This window comes from Mya arenaria, chromosome 1, assembly GCF_026914265.1.
Source record: "Mya arenaria isolate MELC-2E11 chromosome 1, ASM2691426v1".
Taxonomy (NCBI): Eukaryota; Metazoa; Mollusca; class Bivalvia; order Myida; family Myidae; genus Mya; species Mya arenaria.
Window position 1 is genome coordinate 42990402 of NC_069122.1, and position 27077 is coordinate 43017478.

At 34.5% G+C, this 27077-nt stretch overlaps 2 protein-coding genes across 2 annotated transcripts in view; both read left to right on the forward strand.

Annotated features, from left to right (window-relative positions):
- LOC128228896 (uncharacterized) overlaps positions 1-20470 on the forward strand; it is a 37195-nt gene extending 16725 nt beyond the window's left edge. The window contains exons 2-5 of the mRNA XM_052940443.1: positions 2701-3167; positions 3958-4122; positions 4590-5019; positions 20184-20470. Of these exons, the coding sequence (XP_052796403.1) occupies positions 2701-3167; positions 3958-4122; positions 4590-5019; positions 20184-20470 (1349 nt within the window). The remainder of the gene's footprint in view (positions 1-2700; positions 3168-3957; positions 4123-4589; positions 5020-20183) is intronic.
- Positions 20471-20577: 107 nt separating this feature from the next.
- Positions 20578-27077, forward strand: part of LOC128228885 (uncharacterized) — a 28873-nt gene continuing 22373 nt past the window's right edge. The window contains exon 1 of the mRNA XM_052940432.1: positions 20578-22380. Within this exon, the coding sequence (XP_052796392.1) occupies positions 20578-22380 (1803 nt within the window). The remainder of the gene's footprint in view (positions 22381-27077) is intronic.

Sequence of the window (27077 nt, forward strand, 5' to 3'; positions counted from 1 at the left end):
CGTCCTTCCTCAAAGGCAATGTCAATAGTACAGAATGCTGTTTATTTGTATATACAGTGTAGTTGTTCGTGTCCGGGCTGTAACTTTGTCATGCACAAAGGGGTACTACAATATAAATAAATAGGCACATGTGCTCGGTACATAAAGTCATGTTACACGTGCAAGACCCACGTCCCTACCTCAAAGGTCAAGGGTTATCATTATGGAATACTACGTATATGCATATAAAGTATAGTTGGTCGTATCAAGGATGTAACCTTGTCATGTACAGAAATGTTTTAAAATAAATTGACACATGTGTTCAGTACATAAAGAAAATGTGTCGCGTGCAAAACCAACGACTCTGCCACAAATTTTAAGGTCATACCTAGAGTTTATATATTATGGAATTCTGATTCTGTGTACATCTGGTATAGTTTATTGGTCCATGTTGTCACGTTGTAATACAGGGAGGGATTTTAAAATAAATTGGCACATGTGATTGGGTCGTCAGGTGGATGTGTTTTGTGCAGGAACAACCACCCTACTTAACAGTTCAAAGACAAACTAAGTATTTAATCATTACGGAATGCTGCATGTATGCACATAAATGAAAAATCCGAAACGACTTAACGGCTTAATTTGTAATTCCACACAAGACCACACCCTCTCGTAACATCGTGCCAACAATTGTTTTTGACATATGTTGTAATAATTTGTTTCAATAAATAAGTAAATAAATAAGTTTTAAGTTCATTTGTTATTCACAGAGGGCTGTTAAATTAATTAAAACGTGTGTTCGTTACAGCAAGGCGCATTTTGCGTGTATAATTTACGACCATTCATTAACATTGAGACGAGTGTGCAAGACCCATGTTCTGCCTCTTAGTGCATCACTCCTCCACACTTGACGTCAACCATCCCGGGAGCCAGAATACTCCTATAGTTTTTGACAGCTCTTCATGCATTTAAGCATATTCTAATGCATTGAATGCCACTTCAAGGGCATTCGTCACTTTAATACTGTGTAAGATCTTGATTCAAAATGATATCATTTAAAAGCATAAATTATCCACGCAAATATGGTTACAACCCATGTTTCTTCTTTATACTAGTAATTATTTAGATATCGGTGAACTGTTATGCTACTGTGATTGCCACTGTAGTTTCAAAGGTATTATTTACAGGGTACCATCTAAGCACATGTACCATTTGTACTTATGTTGTAACACTACAATTCATTTATTAATGTTTTTATAATGTCGGGCTAAGTAAGAATATCAATAAGGTTGATATTGCGATTGTTAAGGCAACAACGTCTGCTCATCATAATACTCAAATTATCATTGCATTTGCAACTTTGCTCGAAATATCTATTTTAAGCTCACCAGAGCACGAAGTGCTCAAGGTGGTCTATTGTGATCTGTCTTTGTCCGTCAGTCCGTCCGTTCGTCCGTCCGTCACTTATTGCTTAAAAAACATCTCATCTGAAACTACCTGGCCAAATTCGATGAAACTTCACATGAAGCATCCTTGGGTTTCCCTCCATAAAAATACAACAAGGCGTCACGATTTGTGTACAACAACATCAACAACAACAACAACGAAATGGCCGACTTTCTGTTTTGCTTTTATAAACATCTCCACTGAAACCTCCTGTCCAAATTCAATGCATCTTTACAGGAAGCTGCCTTGGATGGCCCTATACAAAAATAAAACAAGGGGTAACGATTGATCAATAACAACAACAACAGCAACAACAACAAAATGGCTGACTTCCTGTTTTGCTTTAAAAACGTATTTTCTAAAAATACCACTCCAAATGCAATGAAACTTTACAAGAAGCTTCCTTTGGTGACTCTCTATAAAAATTCAACAAGGGTCACGATTGATTAACAACAACAACAGCAACAACAAAATGGCCAACTCCCTATTTTGCTTTAAAAAAACATCTCCTCTAAAACTACATGTCCAAATTCAATGCAACTTTAAAGGAAGCTTTCTTGGGTAACCTTGTACAAAAATACAACAAAGGGGTCGCAATTAATCAGCGGCAGCAACAACAACAAATGGCCGACTTCCTGTTTTGCTTAAAAAAAACATCTCCTCTGAAACAACCAGGCCAAATTCACTTAAACTTTACAGGTGGTTTGAATGCATAACCCTTTACAAATATAAAAAAAACAAGTCATCGTCATCAGTAAAAATTTCAGATTTGTGGCCTCTTGCTTAGGTGAGTGTTTTAGGGTCATCGTGTCCCTCTTGTTAAAATAGCCACAATATATCTTACCGCACGGGTTTGAATTTCCATTTTTTACTTTATTTTAATTCGAAATTGAAATTAATCAAAGGCACTTAAGAAACAAGTGGTGAATCATTCAGATCGTATGTTAGTCCAAAATATTAATTCAATCCTGGGTTTTTTAAGAATGTAAGGCGCTTGGTTTTGGTCCTTGGGTACTCAAAGTATGCAGTCCAAAGATCCTCCTCTTGTAATCAAATTATGTTACTTGTAAGGACTGGTAAAGGAACATAATGCTGCAAAAAACAAAAACATTTTAGTGCACTAAAATTGAACGTTTCTTACCCGTTGAAATTGTTTTCAAGCGTTAACTTGTTGAAAACATGCTGTTTCCGGGAACCATGTATTTCATTTTATCTTGTCGGATAACATAAGTGCATTAACATTGCTGCTGTAATACTAATTTTCTCTTACTGTAGGTATGTTACATAGATGTGAGCCCATACTGACGATGTACGCAGACATTTTTGAAAAGCCGGAGGGACAGAATTGGTTAAAACAATGGAGGGCAGTGTTTATAACAAGAAAGGCCCTCCTGACAACTGTCTCAACCGAGGCCAAGAATTTCCATGGATACCTTTTGCAAGAAGCGCATAAAAACTCTAAATTGAAATGCACCAACATATGCACTTCAAAAAGCTGTCTATTTCATACGTTTTTTCGCGGTGAGCTGCTCAATATGCATGCCCGCGGATCATTGGCAATGAAAAACACAAAGACAGAAAACTGGTTTCACTCACCATGGGAGATCGCCAAGGTGTTCATGCCGCCATCTGGCTACCTGGACAAAACCACAATTGACGAGACCGATTTTAACGGCATTGCTGGATTCATCATCAACTGCAAGCGTTTCCAGGGAAGGATCACAGACAGTATTTGTGAAAAGGTAGGATTTTTGAATTTGTGTTTATTTTCGAGTTCATAAAATACAAATGTGCTTATGTACACATATAACTTTTATTATTTATCACAAATCTGTAACAAATACAAAATGTATTCCACCTACTGCAATTCGGTTTATGACGTCAAGTCATATCACAATTATTCGTGCGAAGTCGAAAAAGTGTCAGAAAGAATTCACCCTAACAATGCATTTCAATATGTTCTAACTGTTTTAAGCAACCTGTCATTTCAACATGAGGTATTCAATCACTAGCGTGTTTTGTATTATTCAGCGGTGTTATCTTATTAACATTTCGGACAACTATCACATTAAATGTAATTTAAGCCGGTTTTATTTCATACGGTTATATTTAAAAAAAAAACATGGCTGGAATTATAGCAATTTCGCGAAAGTCTTCAAAGCATTCTTCTTTCATAAATTGCACAGAACCTTTATCACTGTTCAACATTCGTGTCTGATAGGATCATACATAGCTTTACTAACTAGACACCTTTGAAGTATCTTTTGTACTTGAGTTGAATAAATATGTTTTCCACACAGTACACGTCAACGGGGTATAATCTTTATTATAGCATATAATCATGACAGGCTCGAGAAGTCTTCAAACGATTGGGCGGTGTCTTTAATGACATGTGTTGTCATGGACGTCATATTTTGCTAGGTCACTATTATTGCCTATAAAATAACAGACTGGGGAAGTAGAAAACAAAAGTCGGCAAATTTTGTTCGGGCATCCAGACTTTAAAAGTGTAAATATCTTATAACATTACAGGCTCGGGAAGCGGTCAACAATATTCGGCACATGCCAGACATGTGTGCCAGCGTCCTTACTGACCAGGCCACAACCGAATGTATAGATAACCTGTGCCTTCTACTAAATGAACCGGGACTGAAAAATCTGCCAGAGGTGGTACAGGCTCTAAAGGAATTGGACAAGGTATATTTTAAGAAAAACGCATATTCAACATAAAAATTGAAATGTTATATACACTGTCCAAACAGTCCATTTTTATGTGTATAACAGCTTTGGTCAGTGCATTGACAATCGTTCATCATTCTATAAAAAAACTTTAAACAACCAAATGTAATTATGAACATCACACATTAGCAATGAAAATTGTCGATATATAATTGATGTTTTAAATTCAATATGAACAATTCTCTCTATGCAATAACACAGGATAATGAACATGTTTGGCTCTTACAGGTGATTTTAAATCAAGTAACATGAAATGAATAGCTACTTAGTATAGCGCCATTTATATTTTTCACTGTTTTAATTGAACATATGAGTTTGCACCTATTATTTTGAGTTAACAGAAATGGAAAAAAAATATCAGAATGTTCAATTAGGAATAAGTTTCCCCTCTTTCAAAAACATAAGTCAATACGCATCCTTTTTAGCTGAAGACCGAAGACCTCTCCAAAGATGAAAAGATATGCAAGTATATTTGTCATGAGTTTAAGGATGAATCCCATCAGAGGCTTGGCGATATTGAAATGAAACTCGAATCAATGGAAATTGATACCCAAACCGCTATAGATAGTAAACACACAGAAGGCGACAGAATCCAGAAAAATCTAGGGCTTCTTTGCGAAGTATTTTCTTTTGATTTATCAAAACTCAAAAATGAAATTCTCCTGTCGATAAATGAAGAAAAAGAACGTGCCATTGATCATATAACAGAACACATTAAACAATCTGTAACAGATGGTAAAACAACGATTGAACAATCAGTAGAAAAAGGGCAGAGAGCGCTTGAAGATAAGAAAGAAATACTTGTGCAGCAGTTGCGTAAAGAAGTGGACGAAAATCTACAACAAAGGAAACGCGGTTCGTATTTCTGTGTTGCGATCTGGTTTTAAATGTTAATTGTTTAGTGTTTACATGAATTAGTTTATACTTATATGTAATCCGTAGTGCATAATATAGATATGATATTTTGAAATGTATGACTTTGCATGTTCATTACAAAGTCGATATCATTTGTGAATTAAGTACATACATAAACATATCTGTACTAAACAATTTTAATAATTTCACATATATCAAAGGATATAGAAAATGTATATGACAGACATATAAAACCTACTTTTCAACGCAAATTTAAAATATCTTGTTTTAAACTTGTATTTTGTTCAAACATGACCAGTTCAGTGATAATTGCGAAACTTCAACGTAAATCCGGTACACACTTTTGTTAAGTTAGTCATTGTATATTTTTTAAAGAACCACCATATGCCCAAACATTTCTGGTTAACATGGTAAATTTTATTTCTTCCAATGCAAATTCCTTATACCGTTTGTATAAATCAAATAACATTACTGTAATGTCGAGATGTCAAATCTGTTAAAATGGACTGATCAAGTAAACGCATTGTTCATGTATATTGTATTAAATGAGTGCTTGGCAAATGTCTTTTTAAGACATACTTGTGTCTATCAAGGCACAAATCAACATTCTCATTGCTGATTGAAATTGACTATCTTTGAGAAATCCATTTATTAATGATTTTAACTTACATTTTATATTTGAAAGAAAAAAATGATCAAAATATAGTTTATGGAAATTTCATTAAGCTGCATTCCGTTGAAAGAATCATGTACAGCATTTTATTCTAGAAGAGCTTTTAAAATATTATATATTATATATATATATATATATATATATATATATATATATATATATATATATATATATATATATATATATATATATATATATATATATCAGTTTTAATTGAATTGCAGAAATGTTTGCAGATAGAAAGATTGTAATAGTTTATGAATGTCATATTTTCTTCAGCGGAACCATTTCAGGAGTTTTCTTCAGCGGAACTATTAGGCGGTTATATAACTAACATGAAAGAGTCACATAACAATAAATCGTAGGTTTGCAATGTTTATCTAAGCAAATGGAAATAAAATCTCGTCAAAAATTGAACAATAAAATATGTTCGAATAATAAAAAGGCTTTAATACTCGTCCTGATTAACTTTAGTTAGGGTTGACAAATTGCCGCCAAACTTGGTATATCGGATGAGTTTATGGATACCCTTTCATGTGATCGCGTTTGGTGCCCCTAAGGTCAAGATTATTGTCACTAAAAACGGTTGCTATGTGAATAATTTTAGTTAGGGCTGACATATTGCCGCCTAAATTGGTATAAAGAATCACATTATATACATTTAATAGACGTCTGGGGCCCCTAGGGTCAAGATTACTTTAACTATATATAGAATGATGGGGTTCTGAATTACTTGAGTTAGGATTGACATATTACCAGCAAACTTAATATATTAAAACAGAAAGGGCTTTCATGGGATTACGTTTGGGGCCCATAGGGTCAAGGTCAAGGTCACTGTTCATTAAAGTATGTAGGAAACAAAGTTGAAACTGTATTTCAAAACGTCTGTAAATCATTTAAAAACTGGTTTGGTCGCATATCGGCGGTTTTTTTTTGTTTAATGTATTTGACAAGCACATTTAACCACATTATTGTTATAATTTCTAAGAAAAGAAATCGTATAGGCGAGGGCGCTGTCATTCGATAGGTTTGCCATTTTTGTGCAATTTGAGCCAAAGTATACATCTAACAAACATTATTTAACACCAACATCCATAACATGACGTCAATAGCTAATCATCAAAAAATAAGGCGTGAGATTTATACGTCTGTATGGTGTCGAGAGGTTTCATATAGTAGTCATACTCTCCGTGTGTCCGCGTTTCTATCAATTACCGCATCCTTTGGAGTATATCATTCAAACCGTTATCTCAAAATGGATTCCACAAATAACGTTTAATCGACATTCATTCCTACATGACCTCGTCGGCATTGTTCAGGTTCCTGTTATAAGTCGCTCTGATATTCAAACTGATGAATCAAGACCAAGAGTTATTCTCATTTATAATTATGAAAGAACCGCTTTTCCGGTGGCATGTATCATGTCGAGTTCGATTTGTAAACACGCATTCATCGAGACCGCATTATAAACCTTTCTATGTAGTTATATCTTGTTTCCCATTTCAATTTGATATAGATTTACCAGTATCAGTAGGCGTTACATATATGGAAAAGCTAGCGCGTATGCATATATTGTGACGTACTTTAGTGTATTTAAGTTAAGGTAAGCAACTGAAGTGAAACAAGTTAGCAATCCCAGAATTCACTTTATTGAGCAAAATAACAAGACAATATTTTATATCTCAGCATAATAAATAATTTGCTAAATTTGAAAACAATTATTGATTGTCACAGCACAGAAAAAAACAAACATAAACGGTGTTATTTTTACCAGTATTAACAAATCGTATTTTCTAGTTCACAAGTTACGCGGCCCTTGAAACAACATGTTCAAACGTGTTTTTTGTAGGAGTTTTTGACGATGATTATATGCAGAAATGAGAGAAGTCCATTAGTCAATCTTTATCACTTTCAATGATGCGAATTCACCATTGTTTTGCGCGCTGCTAATGTCGATGGTATTGGTATTATTTATCATCTTTGAATTGGTAAACAGTTGACAATACAATACAATACAATACAATACAATACAATACAAATACAATACAATACAATACAATACAAAACAATACAGTAAAACACAATGCAATTTAACACAATACAATACAATAAAATACAATACAGTACTACAAAACTCAATACAATACAATAAAACACAATACAAAACAAAACAATACAATACAAAACAACATAATACAATAAAATACAATACAACAGAATACAATACAATACAATACAATACAATACAATACAATACAATTTTATTCAATACAATACAATATAACACAATACAATACAAATTCTAGAAGTTATGTAAATGGCAATGCCAGTCTAATGAAAACTTACCATTGAAGTACAGTATTGAAAGATAAATGACAGTTTGAACACTACAGTCACCGTTTAAAACAATACTTACACCATAACATACCATATTTACCGGATTTACACGAAATACAAAAAATAATCAAAACAATACAATACCAAATAAATTCATATAAACTATCACACAAAGAATGCAGTTATATTGATATCGAATATTGGTGTACAATATAAACACTTATTACGCCGTGTCACTATCTCATTTACATTCGTTGCGAGCAAATGAGTCGCGACTTTGTTGTTTCTTGAATATGTATGAATTTTGATGAAATTCCGATGATGTTGTTGATCATTCAGCATTTCTTCTTAGCATTTAGTGGGACTTTTCCCCAATTGTAGGGGATTTGATTGCTGATCTGCCTTCATGGGGAATTTTGTTTTACATTTTGGTTGTCCTTCCAATTGTCATGCATTATTAGTTTATCTTATTTAGTATTATTATGCTCAAGGGACATTGTTCCCTTGATATCACTCCAATCATGTAGTGCCGAAATATGGAAGAAACCGCCTATTTCCCATGTTAATCGTTTCACGAAATAACTGTATTTCTTGTTTCGTGTGTACTCACAACAATATAATTCCAGCTGTGAATGAATTCGGCTTTATTATTCGGCTGAGTTATTGTTTTAAGAACATGAAGACAACTGTCAGAATTGTTGTTTCTTCTTTTTATTTTTAATGATTTCCCCACGTTATATTGGAAGTATCACATTGGTTATGTACATAAGGTCAGCAGCTTCTTTTCCCAAGCCTGAACATTATCATCTGATATCGCCTTTGTTTTACTTTAGGCTATTCTGTGCCAATGCCTGTCCTTGTCTGTTCGCTCGAAGATCGTTTGATATTATGTCTTGCTTATGACCGTTGCATTTTGTGTGGAGAGAATGACAAACATGTGTTGTCTTCCCACCTCCTTTCTTAAGGACTCGATGCATTCGTGAGCATCCTGGTCCGTCTTAGGCCAATCAAGAAGTCAATCCCCTTCTCGCCAGTATCGCATTTACAAATAATGCGAATGTAAGGAGGGGGGGAGCTGGTTGCTTTGCGCCATTGGACACTATATCGTCTATTTCTTTTGTCGGTTTTTTTTCTTCATTGACGTTAAACAACCTTATATGATATGTTTTATATTAAACCCGGTGGCATTGCCTTATAAGTATCTATCATGTGTTTCCGGTACGGATAGAAAAATCCGACCCGAGGGCACGCGCGTAAGCCGGTAACGAGGCTTGGCCAGTTACCGGTCACGCAGCGTGCCCGAGGGTCGTATATTTCGGACTGGAAAAACATGATTGTTATTTTTTCTTGCATACCAAAAATTAAGAATTTGTGGAAAAATTCACGTAGAAAACGCACTTTTGTACATTACACCAAAAGGCGCGTGCGACGTTGTGTACTGACGTCATAAAGCGCAGTAATTTTAAATCCCTATCGACGTCAAATAGTTTCTTTAAAAATCGCGCTTTAACGATTATTAATTTTCAATTTTAATTAAAAGTTTTGTTAACTTATATTTTTGAATCCGCTTTAATGAAATTACATAATATACTTGTCATAAACCATACAATAAAAGAAATAAGAAGTGGCGCGTTGTTGCGCGTGACTCATCTTACATGGGGGTGTAAGATTTATAATATCTGTCATGTGTTTTCGTTCCGGATCGAAAAATCCGACCCGAGGGCACCTGCGTTGCCTGGTAACGAGGCTTGCCGAGTTACCGGCTACGCAGCGTGCCCGAGGGTCGGATTTTTCGATCCGGAACGGACACACATGATAGATATTTTTTCTAGCATACCTTGAATAACACTTTTTTTGTGAAAAATGCATAGAAACGCGCAGTTTTGTAAGTTTCACCAAAAAGCACGTGCGATGATGTTAGCTGACGTCATGACGCGCATAAATATTTATTCACTGCATACGTCAAGTATCACGTCTTTTGAGGGTTATTTTGTTTTGTTTTGAAGGTGTGTTTTTGTAAAGTTAATAGTTCTGGAACTCATCTATTGAAATCTCATAATTATGGTTACAGTTAATATAAAAGAAAAGAAATGAAAAGTATTACGTCACAGCGCGTGACTCATCTGGCATGGGGGGATGCGTGATTGGCTAGTCGGTGTTATCACGCGATATTACCGAGTTAGGTGTATAGCTTAATTATGTCACCCAATTAGAGTAAGCCGTCGTAGCTCAGTTGATACGACGCTGGACTGCAATTTTGGCGTCACGGGTTCTAACTCGGTCTCCGACACATTTATTTTGACATTTTGGTACTTTTTTACAATTATAATATCAAAGCGTTACACATTTTATTTGATAATTGTCCTGAGATTCGTTACAGAAAAAAACTTTTTTTGGTGCCAATATGGTGTACAGTCACTTTAATGTCACTTTAATGATTATTGTCCTAGGACGTAAAGACTTAAAGCGCGTTTGCTAACATGGATAAAGCTGATTTTCAGTATCAAAATTTAATGAAATTATGAGTGACCGCGTTCAACAGAAATGAGACATTTCAATGAATGGCCGATTTTCAATTCAAGTATACATTTCAGACTAGAGACATTGAACGTGAAAAGCTGTTAAGAGCAAACTGATTTTCACCTATTTTTATTCTTTATTATTTAATTTAAAAATAAGCGATACGACTGTTGTTTGTAGTTTGTGCAAAGAGAACGTGTTGTCAACACAAATCTTATTGTCATTTGAGCCTGTTATATATGCTTGATTATTGTGTCCATATACAGTACAGCCTATGACATAGGTACAATTACCTTAAGATGAATCTAAATCTGTATAATGGCAAAATTCTGGTCACTTTCTGTTGTTCTTGTTTTTGTTGTTGTTTTCCCTATACATTACACAAACATAGCGTTTTGAACAGTAAACATAGTCTGATTTTTTAGCTTCTGCTTTTCTCTTTTTGCGATTTGTATTTAATTGTTTAATGTTTCAAAACGTTTGCTTAATCTAAAAGTTATATTCATAGAGATTGACACGCAAAACTTATTCTATATCATCATTTTATGAAAAACATTTTATGATTTGTTTTATTTAGTTCTTCGTGTAGAATTCCATCATAACGATGATGATGATGATGATGATGATGATGATGATGATGATGATGATGATGATGATAATCTAACAATATATTTGTAGAGTAAAATCCTACTATTACTATATATCCGGGCCACCGTATCGCAATACCGTTCACTTAAATATCGACTTCAGCATTTCAATATTTAATTAGAATGTTTGTTTTCGCTACAAGCATAAACTATTATGTCTAACCATTGATAAGAATGCCAATTTAATATTCTTAATTGACGTTAAATCCGGTGTATATTTTTCGTTTAGGGTAGGCTAAATCGACTAAAAAAATCTTTGGAAATAATAAAATATGTTTTATTGAGAAAAGTGTAATAATGAACAACTATATTTGCAAACAAGAATATTTAACATGTATACATTAAACAGTTAAAAACTTAAAAGTGTCTGGCACGGTTGTACGTCGGACCGGGTTTTAGTAATACCCCAATGCTTCTAAGAATAAACACAGTTTTTAAAGTGCACCTTCAGCCAGCAGACTCTCAGTAAAGAATTGTTATGTCTTACGGAATTAACTTTTTTTGGTAAAACCATTCAAGTGCACTGGACGGAGTGTTTCTGGCCAGTAAAGCCAATCGAGGAAAAGTTTATTCAATGCCTTCTTAAAAAGTCCATTTGTAGGTAATGTCGTGTTTTGTCAAATGTATAAATAAAGAAATAACAGTTACGTTATCAGATTTCAATAATCAAGTTGTTTTGTGGCCTAGTCCCGAGGGGCAACTATGTAGCAGTTTATGTGCAATGTTAAAATAAATAATCAAAATAGAAAAACAACCTACGTAATCTTAACGTAATTTCGACACAATATGATACAAAGTTGATTCAAACAAAAAACATATTATTACAAATTCATATAAACTAAACAGATCATTTAGAGGTTTAAAATGAACATGTCGTAACAAGATAATTTCCGTATATATGTACCTATCTATTCCGTGATTACGGTGATTACATTTATATATACCTATTACGGATACGCGTTTGCGCATTTCAGTAATCAAAGCACACAACGTGCTGATGGACTGTGTTATCTTTTGTTCTGCTCCAGGTATAGAACTGAGTCTTTCCTCCATGAAACATAGTTGCTCCTGGTGACTGGGCCAATTCTAAACCCAGGGGCATAATTTGAACAATCTCAGTAGATGATCTTTAGAGAATCAAACAAATAATCTTTATATATCTTTATCTTTATCAGTTTTTGTTTATATTCAAAACAACATACAATGTCCTAATTCCATTGCGAATATTTTGAACATAAGAAAAAAGATAAAAAGGTCACCTGTCAATGTCAATTTTATATTTGTTTGCAAAACTGTATCATAGACCAGGATTCATTGGAGTAGCTTAGACACTAGAAAAATACATGAACATGTCACACTCAATGTCATCCAAGCACACCATTAATAGTTGTTTTCAAAACTGTACGCATGGTCCATGCTTCATTGTTGTAGCTTCAAAAATAAGAACGCATACCTTAGTCATTGTCATCCTAGAACCACGTTGTTTTCAAAACATGGTCTGAATTTCATTGCAGTAGCTTCAAACGTAGAAAAGTAGGTCAAAATGTAGACATCAAGGTCATCAAAGCACAACAATTACATTTGTTTTTAAAACTGTACATATCATCCAAATTGTATTGCAGGAACCACAAAAATAAAACAAAACAGTCAAAAGGTCACACTCAAGGTTATCCAAACACAACATTTTTTATCAGTTTTCACAGTGTACATGGTCTTAACCGCATTGTTGTAGTTTCAAAATTAAATTTATGTCTTAAGGTAACAGTCTAGGTCATTCAAACATTGACAATTCAAAACTGTACATCTGGTCTTAACTTTATTGCTGTAGATTTAAAAATAATAAAATAGGTCCAAAGGTCACAGTCAATGACTTTTTAAAACTGTTTACATTGTTTTAATTCCATTAAATTATACAATATGTATAAAGATCACATTCTAGGTATTCCATGGACAATATTTATATGTTGACCTCAGGGGCTTAATAAGAATAATCTTGGTAGAGCACCACAAGACAAGGTTACACACCATTTTAGCTCTAGGCCTTACATATTTTTGTCAAAGATACCATTTTAAGCTTGTTGTTTTTCCTTTCGGTTTCAAACAAGAGTTTTGCATTGAACTCATTTTTTAACAATTTTGAATGGGCACCACCCAAGATCATCGCCCTTTGACGTTTTATCAAAATTGTTAAGGCGGTTAAGGAGGAAATGTTGTTTAAAGCAAAAAATGTTACGCGAGCTGCCATTCAAACTATCCGATCGATACCCGCCTGAAAAATCAGCGTAAAGATAAGCCCCATTGCCACCCGCCACTACCTCCGACAATCTGCTTTTATCAACACTAGTGTTATTCACTGGTTTTTCATTCAAATGATGCAGATGAAAGTGGAAAACGTATACTGATTATGGCTTTGATCATGTTAAACTTGATTGTTATTACAGTTTTGCATTTCATTTTATTTAGAAATTGATACAATGCAAAGACACAATAAGGTTAATTTATTAGTTATAATAATTAATTTGATTAGTATAAAATAAGTTAATCATCATTGAGAAAAACAGCGAAACTCATTGAGTTTTGACAATTTTCTTGAGACAAACGATGTTGAGTTTTTTAGGAATTTCGAAAAGAAATTTAGTACAAATTTTGTTAACCTAAATTTGAGGTCTAACATAGACAGTCTTTCCGTTATGAGAAATTGTAGGTATTATTTAGCAATAACTGTTTTATTTTAATTACCGGTTAGAAATTACATCTACCGAAATCATATGTTTCATTCAATTGAATTAATTGTATACTTGCTATTATTTTAATAATAACTTTTGCATATTCTTATCGTCTGCTTCTGCATATTTGTCGGATGGCCCTTACTACTAAAAGGGTTAACGTGACATGGTTTGCTTAGCATTATCGCTATCGGAGTGATGTCAATCGTTGATGACAGACTAAGTACAATAGACACCGAATAAACCGATCAAAATTTATCTTTTATTTAATGACAATGTTTACAATTTTTGAAATAAAACATGTGTGTTTAAGATCAAGTGTCATTGAGAAAAAGGATCATTAAAAGTGGAAGAGGTGATGATAGTCATTTTATTTCAGCATGCAAGTTTTATCTATTATTCGAACACTACAAAATCACAGAGGTTTCACAATTTATAGTAATGTGCAGGGTCAGAAAATGATGGAAATTCCTCGATGTGGCCAAAAAGGAAGTAAGCGAGCCTTTGGTGAGCTTACTAACATAGTTTCTGGACAAGTTGAATAAAACAATGTATTTTATGACGACGGGATTCAGAATCTTTTATCAAATGTTTAAAAAAAGTACAATAAAAGCAAAAACACCCTATTTGTGTTACCTGATCTTGTGATGAACCAAATACCACAAAGCAATGCTGTTTCCCACACTACATGCATTTTAGAAATGTAGTATTATAAATAAAACCACAGATACATGCGATGATTCTAATAATGTTTATAAAGAAGAATACATATTAAAATGATATCCAGTACGGCAGTAGTAATTACAACAACAAAAACCTTTTAATGACATTTGCTATCTTTTAAATCGTGACATCATAACGACATCATAACGCTATCAGGTAAGATGGCGTCATAATTTGCTATGTATGAATGACGTGATTTCCCTTTTAAACACATGAAGTACCGAACGTCATTAAAAGTGTTTGTCACGAACTCAAGATTAAATATCACGTTTTTCTCTTAAGAATTGGTTCGAAACTGATCTACTATTTTCATATATATCTTCATCATAAAAAATTCAAAATGAGAAATAATAGTATGCCTTGCTAGAATATTGTAAGTAAAGCAATTATTCTTTGTCACGGAGTTCGTTTAAAAAACATGTGGAGTGATATAATATCTTACCAATAGGAATAGAGCAATGATATATTAAATATTAAAAATGTGTATTTAGCACAGAAAAATATATGATGGCTATATTTAACCGGAAGCGAGGTATACCACGCGAAAGATAAATTAATTGTTAAGGGTTTATTATTTCTTAGTCTTCACAAATATATGTTTAAAACGGGATTCGTATTATCCCCAAACGTCTATTAAGAGGTTGTTGAACAAACAGGGTGTTTTGAAAAATATCGACATCGTATTTAGAGAAAGTATTTAATGTTTGAAATAGGTTTTATTTACATTGTTGCTGCACATGCAGTTTGCACAGAACGCATCAAAATACAGAAACAGACATTGTGAATATCGTCGGCCGATGGTGTTGACCGGTAAATTTGGACTTGGTCCGACTACAAATCTTGAAAGGTTCGGTCCGTTTCACAAACAGTTTTCACGTTCAAGTGTAATAATATAATAAATATGTAATGTTCGTTAACTATTAGCTACGCTTAAAAGTCAAGAATAATGGAAAATATGAATAAAATATAACCTCAATTTTCTCAATAATGTTTTCAAATTTCTATTTGTTTACTATCCCCGTGTCATATTCGATAGAGTGTAGACGTTTGAATCAGTTTCGATCTAGTTAAACATTACGCAACGTCTACCCCCCCCCCCCCCCCCCGTGGTACATAACCATGTCACCGCTTATATTCCGCGATACTAGAAAATAATCATAAAGTTTGCGATAAGCATTGGCAGGTTTTAAATAGCATTTTCAATTGTTTTATCCTTTGGAACATGCTTTTTGATTGTTAAGATACCGGTACAATCGGAGAAAAAACACATTGCCACAAAATCGACGATTTTTATAACGAGTCATTCACTGTGCGAGACTGTCAAAAAAGGCGATGTTAAAATTGTAAAATCTTTCGGGCTGACAAAATTTCAGATGATGTCAGACTGAAAAACTGCAACTGCGGAAATACTTATAACGCTAAAATTACAAATAAGGGTAGTATGGCTTGTTTTTATCATCTTTCATAGACATTATATGCTTCATATGAATCCCAGAAGGAATTAAAGGCCAAACAAGGCAACAGAACAGTACGGGATAGATTGGCAAGAAAATGTAAAAGTACAAGTATATGGACTATTCTTTCTGTGAACATGCTGTTTTGGCCTTAGTTTCTGAAACCCTGTACATATCTCCGTTATGCTATATAGACAGTATTGATATCCCTAGCATAAACAATTAAGTAATGCATTATCTTTTTTTAATTTTTGAATATGACATATAAGTAAATTACACATACATTGTGTCTAGTCAAAAATACATATTTTGTAGATTTCAAATCTTAGCGTTTAAGGCAGCTAAGTGGGGTTCCGATATAATAGACGGGCTAGCCCTGTGTCCATCATGCTTGGATCATAAATAGTAACTTTATTCGCGAAGAATTTAAAACTTAATAACTCGAAGGATGTTTAAATAATAATGATTTGTTTTTACAAAATATTTGATAACATATTGTTGTGTTGTTGGCATTATTTTCAAATCTATACTGGCAACCACTATTAACATGGACTGGTTTAAAACCTGTTGGTTTATGCCACATTGCAAAACGATGTTTTTCTTGCTTGGAATTTCACTAAGTTCGTATTTCCGTGATTTAGTTTGAATATCACCATTTAACTATAGTGGGTAATTAGAATATAGATATAGTTTTTTATTTCACCAGATACATTTCAGTCATAAATGATACTGGGTTGAATTCAACGTGTACTACCACAATGTGATGATGTACATCTTTTTTATAATAACCCTTGTTTGTACTAATGATCCATTGTTTAAATCCAGTTTGATGCCTTAAAGCAGCACACTAAGGAAATTCCACGGACATTAATCGATTGGTCCGACATCTTAAATATATTCCAAAATCCGGGCCATGTTTGGTCGGGTCATCAACACATCGAAATTAATGGTTTTACATAAATAGTCTTCGATATAAGTTAAAATATTGATACTAAAAATATTGATATTAAAAATATTGATATAATTATGGTTTGGAAACATGTACATCAGTACTCATTTGGAAATATTTTAATTTCGAACATCTTTGTCTGGTACATGGATATATTTCATGTAAGATCATTTGAAATGTATTAGCATTGCAACTCAGAGGGCGGTCTTTGCGCATTGATATACAACTATCTATATGCATTTTTTAACATATTTGCTACTTTTTAAACCTTTGTTTACGTTTGACTGTTTGAATCTTTGCAGCAGCAATAACAATTATCTTCGCATTGAAACAATTTAATACCGAAATATTTCCTTCGACGTTGGTGCGAGCTAAATGTGTAATTTGTTCTGTAGTTTGGACGGTGATATGCCTACTTTGGGGCACCGTCAAAACGGGTGGGGTAGCCTCTGTAAAGGATTCGAAGGGGGAGTATTTGGCATTTAAGTATGTGATAAAATTGATACTTGAAAATATGCAGCATTTTGCGCGCATACTCTCACATTTGCTTGAATGAATATTCTTCACTCTTGGGTAATAACGACAGGCTTCAGTTGGCGTATGAGTACAAATATTCCAAATGAAGATAATCCTTAACTACTATTCCTTTGTATGCTTGCTTAAAGTTAAAGTAGATGAAAAAGAGGTTATGTAAATTTCCGTGAAGATCGTATTTTATTTCAAGATGGGTTATAGAAAAGGCAAATAACGAGTTGCGCAGCCACGAGTAAACATAGTATTTTTTGTATGGTCACAAGTGAGGTAAAACAGGATTTTGAACTGAAATCAACAACTTTTCTTTGATTTCATGGATTTCTCACACTGTCTTATTTCATTTGCCCACTTGAGACACTTTAGTTTGACGACAAACCCTTTCCGTGGCCTACCTACGAAGGAAAGTAAATTTTTTGTGAAGTTTCGTTTCGTGAAGTCTTCTCTTAAATGCTCGAGCAGTAGGTACATAACGCAAAACAGTTCCACGCAGATTGAAACTTCATGTTTCCAAATATTTTATTTTATTTTAGATTTTGTGTAATAAAATCCACACTATAAGCGTATTCATAACTTTTCTAGCAGGGAAACCAACTATAGCTGTCCTTTTAAACATATAAATTGTATCGTTGATGGCGAAGAAATACATTTGACATTGTACACAAACATTGGATTTTTAAAGAAAGAATTCATTTTTGCATTTTGTTAGATAATCGAATTTCAGAAAATGCTTTTTAGCAACAACAGAAAATTAGACTGTTGAGCTATGGTTGTATCTGTCCTTAACTTGATTTTATTATAAGGAAAGGTTCTTCCCGTGTCGCATATTTGCCACTAAAGATTGATTTACAAACGATTTAACGAGGTTTATTCTAATTAAATTGGACTAACAGTATATATTATATAACAAAAGTTTGATGTTGTTACACAAGCATTTGCCAAATGTTAAACAGACGTTTTCTCATTTACATGTATAAGAGTATTATGGTAAAATGAACCAGTTAACATTTTTTATCCCCCCACCCGAATGGAGAAACATAATATATTGAATCGGATGGACAAACATATAAGTAGCATTGTTCGTCGGTCACCATTTATAACTCGTATGAAGTTAGGTATAACTAACTCACTTCTATTCTTAATTAGCGGAATTTACAACGGTATGAGAAGGCTGGTTGTGCATTAAATTCGTGAGCGGATCTCAGAGATCAAGGTCACACTTGAAAGTCAATGTATCCTAATACGGGAGTTGCAGTACTTTGTGTCTTAACCTTTTGAGAGTTAAAAGAGTTCAATTTTCACAAAATTGTAGAGTATGATGAAAAGATGTGTCACTCATTCTCAGTTGTCAGGGCAACATGATTTCTTTGGTCATGACTTCTTAATTTAACAAAGAATTGAACATTAATACAAGTTCAGAGACCTTTAGAGCACAAAAGGAAAACACAAAGGTCAGTGTCAGACTTGGAAGACGATGTATCATCACAAAATATGTTTCATAGCATGACTGTTTCTTCAAAACTTAATCGGTTTTTTTTAAATTTCATTATACTTCCACAGAATTGTAAAGGACAAGTAAAAGATTTTCGTCGTCGACACTGCTCCTGCTCTTTATATATTATTATTTGAAGATTTTTCACAAAGATATATTGGTTTTGAACTATTGCACTACATACACATCATTCCTGGACTTCTGTCATCTGTAATGGCAACGATGTACATTATGAATATTATAGAATATTTCGTGTCTCTTACATGACCTTTGAGTCTTTTAGTTTTTTATATGAATTCAATCTAACTTCCATGAATGTTTTCAGCTGCATTAGGATATGTGGCACATAAACCTCGTGCTCTCAACAAGTCAAGGATCACACATTCGTTTATAAGGAATTAGTGTCAAAGCCATACATAGTCCGCCCGGTTAGCTCAATCGGTAGAGCGTTGGACTATGAATCGGACAACCCGGGTTCCATTCCCGGGCGGAACAGATTACTTCTGTTGTGATTAGTTATGAAATCCTTTGAACGACTATTCGCACTGTACCACTGCCCCTGGCATGTACAGAAAATGTCAGTTCCTTGCAGAGGTGAAGGCACCTAGTACTGGTTAACCGCCTGATAGTATGCCCAGGATAGGTGTGCGGTGGTTGAACTGTCACTCTGGGACACTTCAATGTGCTCACGCCGGGACTACTAACACCACCACCCGCCATACATTTTGAACTACAATGCATTACTGAAACTCACAGAATTATACATTAAGTTGTCATGACATTTGTGCTGTTATCGCAAATGTCTAATGTCAATTCCTGTTATTAATTACTAAGTGATCTTTATAACAATGCCATCGAACATAAGCTTAGTAATGCTTCACATCCCACTTAATAATACAACCGCTAATTTTTGTCCTTTATTAGAAATTCAATAATCAACTTATTTGTTTGTCAAATATGCATGTAACTAGGGAAAGCGTTGGTTTAACTTTTTATTACTTGCTAACAGCATAAAACATCTGATACTAACATTATTATTGAATAGTACTTCATTTCGAAATACCTTAAACGAAAAATTATATGTTTTTCAGATTTACAGAAACAGTTGCTAAACCATTACCAAACAACCGCTGCTGTCAGAATTAACGTCCGATTAGACATTGATGCAGCTGTAGAAGACATTTATGAAAAGCCCAAACTTAATTGGAAGACTAAGAAAGAAAAAGATGGTCAAATAACAGATGAAGATATATCAAAAATAGATCAGATATTTCTGAGCGACAATGACATGATGGCTAAAACAATATTCGTGGAGGGAGAACCGGGCACAGGCAAGTCCTCGCTGTGTAAAAGATTGTCGATGACTGGTGTAAACTGAAGGAGGACGGAAAAGGGGAGACAAAAGAAGACAGCCTGTTAAGCCAGTTCGCGTTCTTATTCTACATTAGGCTGCGAGAAGTTGAAGATCGATGCAACATCAAGGATATGATATTGCAGTGTTTGATTGAACAGATCAATTCAGATTATAAAGAGTCAAAAGAACTGTTAGCCGAGATTTTAAAATCAGAATATTGTCTTCTTCTGCTTGATGGTTTAGACGAGTGGAAACATGGTAGCTGTAAGCGTGATGAACGAATTCCTCATGCTGAAACATGTTGGATGAATTGCACAACACTGATTACAACACGACCATACAAACTAGCGGAGCTAAAGTTAACCCGCTTAAAGCTTGGCAACCATGTGAAGATGCAGGGCGTTCAGTCACCTCGAACACTTGTTCGGAGAGTAATTCAGGAACTTCAGAAAGACGAAGTAAACAAACGTCCAAATACCTGCGTTAAAACCCTAAAAAAGAAAGGTCTGTGGCATTTCAGGGGTATTCCAATCGTGCTTGTTCACGTTGTTTGGCTCTGGTTCAGAAACAAACTAAAGGCAAACATGTCTCAGTCTGAAGTTTACAAGGAAATAATAAAAGAACGGTGGTGTGAAATGGCAGACAAGAAGGAAATAGAGGACAACGACATTCCGAAGGAATTTCTGGATTCTTTGAGTGAATTAGCTTTCAGTAAACTGTTGTCAGCAAATAAGGACGATTCCATTGTTTTTGGCATTAGAGGGGATCAGTTAAAGAAGGAGTACCAACGGATGTCTCTTGAATCTGGCATCATGTCTTGCAGTAATAAAATAGGTGAAAGATCCCCGTCTTATCAATTTTTACATAAAACGCTTCAAGAATACTTGGCAGCATTGTTTTTAGCGAATTGCGGATCCGATTTGTTCAAACATTGTCAACACGTTCAGGAATTATATAAAAATGACATGGAAGAAGGGGTGCTTAACTTGACTCAGATGTTTTTGTTTCTATGTGGCCTGAATATAACTGCTGCTGAAGTGTTTTCGAAGACATTAAATGAAATATTTACTGAAGACATTGAAAGAACCGGTTATTCACCTGAAAAAGCATCGTCCTTCCAGTCCATGCTACTGAAAGGATATGAGGAGGCGGAGAAAAAAGGACACACCGGGATGGAGCTCATGCATCAGCATATTGTCTTTCGTGGTTATCGTGATTACCTGGATGTTTATAATAATTACGCTTATGATGCCAATGATGATTATGATGATGATGATTATAATTATGATGATAATTATCATTATTATGATGATGATCATGATGATTTTGATGAAAAAGACCGTTTTGAAAAGCGAATGACAGACTGCTGCGGTAAAAACAAATCAAATATTGTGTCATTAAACATTAAGGAACGTGACATACCTTCTGTGTTGATGTACAAGAAAGATCCAAGTGTTTTGGATTTAGAGACATGCATTAATCTAAAATTTCTTCATTTGAAAAATGTTACCTGTGAGGACATAAACCTATTGAATTTGAATGGATTATTAGAATGCGAAATAAAATTCAGTCGTAACGTAAGTGCAGTCAAACTGGTAACTTCAATTTTGTCCTCCAATATAACATGTTTGAAAAAACTCACATTGAAACCAATTGATTTGCCATGTAAAGCTGAGGACATCTTCTGCAAACTTCAACGTGTTGAACACCTAAGCGTCGATGGTTCCAGTCTATCAAATAATTCACAACTCGACCTTGGACATCTCAAACACCTTAAAGAACTCGCATTACGTGGTCTTGCTTTCTCTGACGTTGTGATTCCACATTTGCTCAATCTCCACGAGTTAGACGTTATGTTTAGAACACATCAAAGGGCACCACAGTTGATGACGGCGTTACTAGCACAAAGCGACGATTCTCTCGGTTACAATATGGTAAGTGTTATGGTAGTGTTAAGAATAAGTTTGAAAACGCAGAGAGATATAAAACGTAAATAATTTAAATTATGGTTTGATTTCCAACCATTTTATAGAATAATTATTAACGTTGAAGATAGTATCGGTTAACAACAAACCTATCATCTAAATGAAGTCAGTGACATGCTTTATCAACACGCATTTCAATATCTAACTGATGTCGCTAACATTATCGGGCAGACGACAGTTAAATGTCGGTTTGATATCGGTCCGCTTTGATAGGTCCAACATCTGTTAACAATATCACATTGAAGTTGGGCCGACGTATTTAAGACTTAAGATATGATATTAAATATCGAATTCGGGTCGGGTCGATGTTATTTTGATGTCAACATGTAGCCACAGTTCACGAATCATTTGCATAATATTGTTGTGTAACAGTGGGAAATGCAACAATCACCACAACAATAAGTAGCGTGTAAATACAACAGTACATCGTCTGCGGAAGTGAATGCCGAGCCGACGTTAATTTAATATTTGCCAGATATCGTAATTTTCACAATATATTTGCCTTATAACTGCCGTCGGTCCAATATTGCCCTACTATCTCGGGTAAAAACTATTTTATTTTGTTCAAGGATAATTATTACCCACCATACATGGCTATCGCTTACGAATGTCTAATGGACATGCGTGTTGCACATTTAATGCGAATATTAATTTATTAATTTTTAAAATACTATAAAGCACATAAATATTTTTTTAACAACATTTGAAGTGCAACAGCATACATTGTTACATTTGTTTGAGTTTAAGTTATATTATAACGAGATACAAATCTTAAACTGTTACATTTGCCAAGTGGTAACACTCGAGGTATATTCATACATCCATCGGGTAATATAAATACACGACAGACATGAAACCTTTTAAATTAGCAAAGCACAGAAGTCACATGGTGGTGATTTTTTAAAGGGGCTTGACACTAGATGGTCCCAACATCGGTGAATTCTTAATTTCCGCCAAAAAACTAGAATTGTCAATACGAGCTAGTATAAGGCCGATAACACATCATTTTACATAATATAAACAATAAAACACATCCTTGTAAAAATTGCGTCATTTTACCATGCCAATGTCACGTGATTAGTACAAATGCATATACCGACGCTATTGTTAAACTTACTGGGATTTACGTGGTAGACAAACCCAGTGAATATCGAATTGTAAAAGTACGCGACTTCTTCGAAGTATGCAAGTATCGTAAGCGATGTGATACATCAGTAAGAAATGTTCAATCCGTTGTACACAATGATACGTACGTAAAATTAGCGGCCTAGAAGTCTAGCGGCGTGAAGTAAGCGGCTAGCGGGGTGACATTAGCGGCCTGGCGGCCTAGCGGCGTGAAGTTTGCGGTCTGGCGGGCTAGCGGCATAACATTGTTCTCTATTTTAAAACAGTTTTTATGCGTTAATTGAGAAAACAACGATAAATTAATGTTTTTAATTCACATCATATAGCGATAATCATTTTTTTTCTACAATATCGATCACGCAGTAAAGCGACCCAGTGGCCTAACGGCGTGAAGCTAGCGACCTAGCGGCAAAGCGGCCGAAAGTAATTTCTATTTCAAAGTATGTTTTATGCGTTTTAAAACAATGATTAATTCATAGTTTCTGCCCACAAATTAACATCTAATAGTGATTATCAGCATTTTCCCAAAAAATCTTTCGAGCAGCCAAGTATTGTTTTCTGTTTAAGCATATTTGATGCGTTTTCTTCAAGAAACAATTATAAATTGATGTTTTCTATGCACAATATATTATTCTAAAGCGATTATCAACATTTTCCCAAAACATTGAATAAGCAATACAGCAGCCTGGTGGTGTAACAAAAGCGGCCTAACTGCATAAAATTGTTTTCTCATTCAAAGCATTTTTCATGCATTGTTTCCTTAAACAATGATAAATAAATGTTTTTCTTTATTCATAATTGAACAATCCTAAGCGATTATCAGCATATTCGTTAATTTTCGTTTGAGCAGCTCAGAATTGTTTTCTATTGAAAGCAATTTGTATGCGTTTTCTTCTAAAGGCCTCTTTAAATTAATGTTTCTATGGAAAAAATTATCTTTCTTAAGCGATTATCAACACTTTGTTTCAAAAAACATAGCGGCATCTGAGGGCGTGAAGTTAGCGGCCTGGTGCCCTAGCTGCATAGCGGCCTTAAATAAGTTGACATTGTTATGTATTTCAAGACATTTGCTGTTGAGCCTTTTAATGCGAGTTGCAATATTTATATTGATATATCAGCCAAGTGGTCTAGCGGCGTACCTTGGCGGACTTGCGGCCTAGAGACCTTAAATTGTTACACAATTCGTAAACCCCTGTAAGGATTTTCTTTAAACAAGGGTCAAATGCTCAACTTATCAAAAAGAAATCCTTCAACGGGTTAACGACTTTTGTAGCACGCACGAAATCATATGACATTGAACTATGACATTGACCTTGAAATATGAATACATGTATATCTATTTATGTATAGAAATGAGGTTTGAGTGTTGGCCTAAATATGTGAACATGTAACCAATTAAGAACTAAACTCCTGTTATTTACTTAAAAAAAATAAGTCAACACAGACGGCAACATCACTACACTTTACATAAAGAAAATATCCAAAAGTACATTGTGATCTTGACGTATAAGGTATATGTTTAGTTCTTGAATAAGGCATATCGTAATGCTATGGTGAACAGTTGTTCCAAGTCTTTTAAAGACCCAATTATGAAAAAAGTCACAGGCATAACACGAACAACACGCTCATCATACCCACATAGTCAAAAAGTTACTGTGACCTTGTCTGTTGAGCTACGGACCTGCATTATGCACGCCACGCGTTTATATATTATAGAAAACTTTTGTGCCAAGGCATTCTATAATCCGACTGTGCATGGCAAAGTTTTTTAAGAGCACTGTGCTATTGCCCTTTGAGCTACGAATCTGATGTGGTTAACACTTGTGCATGGTTACAAGAAAATCAGTCCATTAATAATGGAAGTCATTTACCGGCCAATTCACTAACCTCACGCAACTATGCCGCTTGACTAAAAGATCAACTCTAGGGCGACTTCTTTAAGGAAATTATGTTACTTGCTTCAGGTATTGTGATTAAAAAACAATAATTCATAATTGTTTGTGAAACAATTAAAAAAAATCTATGAAATAGAAAACAAATGTCTGCCTTATCGACAATGTTGATGGCTGACGATAATCGCCACGATATGAATGCATTGAAATAATAAAAGAAATAAGGCCGCCAGGCCGGAAACCTAAAGCCGATGGATTTTTAAAACGAATTATTGATAACCGCTTGCGCATTGAATAAATTAAATTATACTTTTTAAAGAAAACGCATGAAAATGCTTTCAAATAGAAAGCAATTTTGGTCTGAAAGATATACTTTTTGTGAAAATGCTGACCATATATAGAGGTTGTTGATTTGTGAATGAAAACATCATTCTTTAAGAAGAAAACCCCAAAAAGGTTTTTAATAGATCAATACATTAAGGCCGGTAAGCCGCAAGGCCGCTAACTTCACGCCACTATGCCGCAAGGCCGCTAACTTCACGTCGCTATGCCGCCAGGCCGAAAACTTCAGGCCGCTGGACTGCTTGATCGACTTGATGGGGAAATATTTATAATCGCTTCCGGGTGATAATTCGTGTATAAAAACATTAATTTAATTGCTTCAACCATCTTAAATGGCTTTGAAGTAAGAAACCATTTTAGGCTTTTTGATCGACGTTTAGTACAACTGCTGATAATCGCTATAGGATGTTAATTTGTGATTAAAAAACATTAACTTATCTATGTTTAAGAAGAAACGCATAAATAATGCACTGAAATATATTTTTTAACAATTCTATGCCGCTAGCCCGCCAGGCCTCTTACTACATGCCACTTGGGCACCAGGCCGCTGGCCTGCTATATCGACTTTTTGGTAAAATGTTGATAATCGCTGTCGAATTTGTGCATAGAAATAATTACTTTGTAATGGCTTTTTGAAGAAACCGGATACAAAATGCTGTGAATAGAAAAGAATTCGGGACGCTGGATCGACATTTAGGGGAAATGTTCATAATCGATATAGAATTTTATTTTGTGAATGAAAATGTAATTTATATAACATTGTTATTAAAAAAGAAAGAAAACAAGCTAGGCAGCCAAGCCACTAACTTTACGCCGCTAGGCCGCTGGATTGCACGTTCATTTTGTTTGAAAAAATATTGAAAATTGCTACTGGATGATAATTTTACATAAAAATCATACATTTAAATTTTCTTTTCGAAGACAACCCTTAAAAATGATTTGAAATAGAAACCAAAGTTGGTCTGCTAAATCTGACTTAATTGATGACTTTAGGGCGCCAAACCGCCAATTACACGCTGCTAGGCCGCCAGGCCGCTAGGCTTCTAATTTTCATGCCGTTATGCCGCGTACGTCACGACGATGAGATAGCACTGCAAATATTTATGGGTTGAAATTTTTAATATCCTATGTGCTATATATTTTTCAAAAACACATTTGTGAACAAGATTATACCTATCAACACTCAAGTACTGATACTAAATAAAATGTCTTGATCTACCAGGATAATGAACACTTGAATATGGGTATTCATAAAAGCACCGTCAACAGTGGTTTGATCATTCTTCT